Below are 4017 nucleotides of genomic sequence, written 5' to 3'. Positions count from 1 at the left end.
CCCTTCTGTTTCCCTCAGGGGTCGCGGGTTGTGGGGGGTCATGGTTTAATAAAGGTGGCCTAATGAGTGATGACTGAAAACACTAATCCGGGAGAAAGGGGGTGCCATAAGATGTTTTTCCTGTTGTCAGTTTTGGGGGTCTCAGGTGGAGTTACCAGCTGAGGAGCCCCTCCCTTCCTTGTGTTTGGGGGTAAGTCTCAAGGAGGTGAAGTTCTTGGTATAAAGGGTTTTACCTTAAGAGCAACACGGGGGAGGGGGCCCAGTAGTTGACATGATGATCCTGAATGTAAACTGAGAGGATTACCCTACCCCAGAACAGAGGGGGCCGCACAGAGCCTAGACCTGCCAGATTCTGCTCTCAGTCTCAGTAAGCCCCAGGAAGGATTGGCACTATAAAGCCTAAGCATACTCTAACTTCCTCCACAGGGTTCTCAAGGGACAGGCTGATCAGGAGAACAGGAGCCCTGTGGGTTGCTAAAGAAGTGCCCTCAAGGAAAACCTCTGACGCAGTATCTCCCTGTTGAAGGTGTGCACACCTTCTCAGCTTCCCTCCTCCACATCACCTGCCCTTCTGCCCACACTTCTGCCTGCTGTCCCTGACTGCAGTCATCATGCCTCGTGGTCGTAAAAGTAAGCTCCGGGCCCGTGAAAAACGCCGCCAGGCCCGAAGTGAGACCGAGGGTCTCAAGAGTGCTCAGGCCACTGCAGCAAAGGAGGAAGGGTCCCCCTCCTCCTCAACTCCTGATCTGGGGGCTACTGCCCAGAGCTCGCCTACTGCTGAGTCATGCAGCACTGGCCAGGGGCCTCGAAGAGCCCTATTCACCACTATAGCTCCTGCAGGTACTTCAGACGAAAGATCCGATGAACGTGCCACCATGCAAGATGAAGAAAGGCCTGGCACCTCACAGGCCTCATCCACCACTGATCGTTCAGGCAGAACCCCTCTAGACCAGAAGGCGATTTTGCTGGTTCAGTTCCTGCTGCGCAAGTATAACATGAAAGAAACCATAACAAAGGAAGACATGCTGAAGTATGTCATCAAAAAGCACAAGGATCACTTCCATGAGATCCTCAGGAGAGCATCTGAGCTCATGGTGCTGGCCTTTGGCATTGATGTGAAGGAAGTCGACACCACCAGACACTGCTATGCTCTTATCAGCAAATTGCAGCGCAACCGTGATGAGAGGCTGAGTGGTGAGATTATGCCCAAGACCGGCCTCCTGATGACGGTCCTGTGTGTGATCTTCATGAAGGGCAACCGTGCCACGGAGGAAGATATCTGGGAGGTGCTTAATGTGATGGGAATATATGCAGGAAGGAAGCACTTCATCTATGGGGAGCCCAAGAAGCTCATCACCGAAGATTTGGTGCAGGAAAAGTACCTGGAGTACCGGCAGGTGCCCAACAGTGATCCTCCACGCTACGAATTCCTGTGGGGTCCCAGAGCCCATGCTGAAACCAGCAAGATGAAAGTCCTGGAGTTTTTGGCCAAGGTCCATGATACCACACCTAATGCCTTCCCATACTGGTATGAAGAGGCTTTGAGAGAAGAAGAAGAGCGAGCCCGCAATAGATTTGCTGCTTTGGCTCGCACTAATGCTATAGTCAGCGCACATATCAGAGTTCCCAGCAGCTACTTCCACCCCTAGTGAAGTCTGAAGCAGTTTCTTCACTTCATGTTTAAAGAGAGCAGTCAACCTTCTAAGTAGTGGGGGGTCGAGGTGGGGCTAGAGTGAACAGTGCATATCATATCTCTGTTCCTGTTCTTCATGAGTTATTTCTAGACTTATTTGTTGTTGTTGTTCAAAGTTTTCAAATGTTTCTCTTTTAAAAGTTTTCATTAGCTTTATAATCTAAGTGTATGAATGATATAGGTTATGTATTGCTGCTTACCAGATTTAAGAGTTTTGCTGTTTTACAAGAAAAACTAGGAAACCTTTCATCTTATTTAGTGATCTGGAACAAGAAAAGAAGGCACTGAAATAGGCATTTCCTTAGAAATATGAAAGAAGTCAGCAATAAAATAGTTGCCATCAGGAAATAGAAAAAAAAAGTAAAAAGTGTCCAATTCTTGGCTTCTGTTTTTCCTTCTATCCTATTCTATAAAATTAAAAGTCATATAGCTGGATTTGCTTAGTTTATTTAAGAAGGTTGGAGAAATTAAAGCATAATAAATTAAACCTCTTGCACACTGGCTCGTTTATTCCTTAGGCATTAATTGGGTAACTGCTCTTTGGAAGGCTCCATGATAGTACTGGAAATACTAGGATAAACAAGACCCAGACCCTGCCCATAGAATTTTGGAGACCAAGAACAGCAGTCAAATAAGGAAGATGATGAGATAACCCTCTAAGACATAAAGGATAAATTAGAAGGAGTGAGGAGGTACGGGAGGGGCCCAGATGAGAGCAGTCAAGTGTGAATGCCCTGAGGCAAGGCAGTTTGGGACTTTGGAAAACTGTAAGTCCTCCAGGGTGAGTTAATATTAAATTAAGTTGGGTGGTGGATCAAATGAGGCTGTGGGAGTGGTGTGCAGAGGACACTCAAATGAGTGTCTCAGAATAGAGAGACTAAGCCTGGGACGGAGAACTGCTTTTAGCAGTTATTTTGGGATCATAGATAAACTAGAGAGGAATCCCCAGCTGGGGCAGGACTGGAAGATGTCCTGTGCTCTTGTTCCAGTGCACTTGACCACAAACACTGACTGGGTGTTTCATGCACATCATCGCCAGTAAATTTCTGAGAAATGAGGGTGATACTCCCTTGAAGTGAGATACTCCCAGAAGCTGGTGGACTGACACTCTTTTGTCCCGCCTAGGAGAGCCAGAGCCCACGCCATTAAAAGATTATTTATTTAAATTACCTTGGGTTATTGGGCAAGCTCTACCTAAGCTAGATATTTGGTGGGAGTGAAATAAATGAAAATGAGTCAGAACTAACTCGATGGCAATGGGTTTGGTTTCATCTAAATGCAGCTGGGAGGGAGGGAGGGAGGGGAGAAGTTGGCCCTTGGCACAAATTCTAGGAGTTTTCAGTTGTATCCAGATGGGGAAGACTCCCCAACAGCCACATTAAATAATATATACTCTAAGGGGGAAGATTTACTGAAGTTTTATTTGTCATGCTAATCTACAGCCTGGCATATTCTCTGACATCTCCTGGATTTAAAAAAGAAAAAAATAAAAACCAAATCTCAGTGGAGTGGGTGGTATCATCTGGGATCAAAACGATCATTGTAATAATGGCCAGTCTTTAAAGTCTCAATGAATGACGCACATGGTGCCAGAGGCTTTATATACATTACACACATTCCAGCAGTCCTAGAAGAGAGAATTTACCAAATCACTTCACTGATGAAGAACCTGAGGAGTTTGGTAATGTGCCTGAGTTCACACGGCTAGTAGGTGAGCGACATCACTGGACCCCTGGTCTGAATTCATTTACCGCACAGAGTGTTCCACTCTTCTCAGCCTCAGGCAGTCCTTGTATCTCTTAAATCACTTTTCTTCTCACTGCTTCAAATTGTCTGTCATGCGATAAAAAGGAAACTGCCCAAAGTAATAAAAGCAGGTCTAAAGAAGGAAGGTGAAAGTGAGAACCAGCCACATTTGGGGATTCACAGGGGGCTTCATTTGCCTATATCCTCCTGCCACTATCCCCAGGATCCTAGAGATCTGACCCTGCCCAGATGCCACCACATGGGTCTAGTCCCAGAATTTTCCCATATTATAGCACCCTTCCCACTAGGCCTGCCCCACTGAGCCCTCCTGTCCAACTCTGGCTCCTGACTCACTGACCAGCTTATCACTGACTCCTTCTCTGGAGGCTGCACCTGCCCCCAGTGGAACAGACAGCCCAGAATCACCCACCCTCCCCTGACTTAGAGCCTCCAACTCCCTACAGTCTCCCTCTGCCTGTCCATCCCTTACTGTTGAAGTCCTCTGATAAAAACAGACCCTTTCACATAATTTTTCACTTTGGTAGTGAAGTTTAGACACCCCCTTATCCCCGCTGAGC

At 46.8% G+C, this 4017-nt stretch overlaps 1 protein-coding gene across 1 annotated transcript; it reads left to right on the top strand.

Annotated features, from left to right (window-relative positions):
* The first annotated feature begins 611 nt into the window (after positions 1-611).
* LOC126068856 (melanoma-associated antigen B10-like) lies at positions 612-1649 on the top strand. Its single transcript, XM_049871545.1, has one exon. It carries the CDS (start codon positions 612-614, stop codon positions 1647-1649), a length of 1038 nt encoding a protein of 345 aa, XP_049727502.1.
* The last annotated feature ends 2368 nt before the right edge of the window (positions 1650-4017 follow it).

The sequence above is a fragment of the Elephas maximus genome, chromosome X (genome assembly GCF_024166365.1).
Source record: "Elephas maximus indicus isolate mEleMax1 chromosome X, mEleMax1 primary haplotype, whole genome shotgun sequence".
NCBI lineage: Eukaryota > Metazoa > Chordata > Mammalia > Proboscidea > Elephantidae > Elephas > Elephas maximus.
This window is presented reverse-complemented; position numbering and strand designations above follow the sequence as displayed.

What these genes read in the sequence shown, in the direction of transcription:
- LOC126068856 (XM_049871545.1), top strand. Translation starts at nt 612, where the DNA reads ATGCCTCGTGGTCGTAAAAGTAAGCTCCGGGCCCGTGAAAAACGCCGC.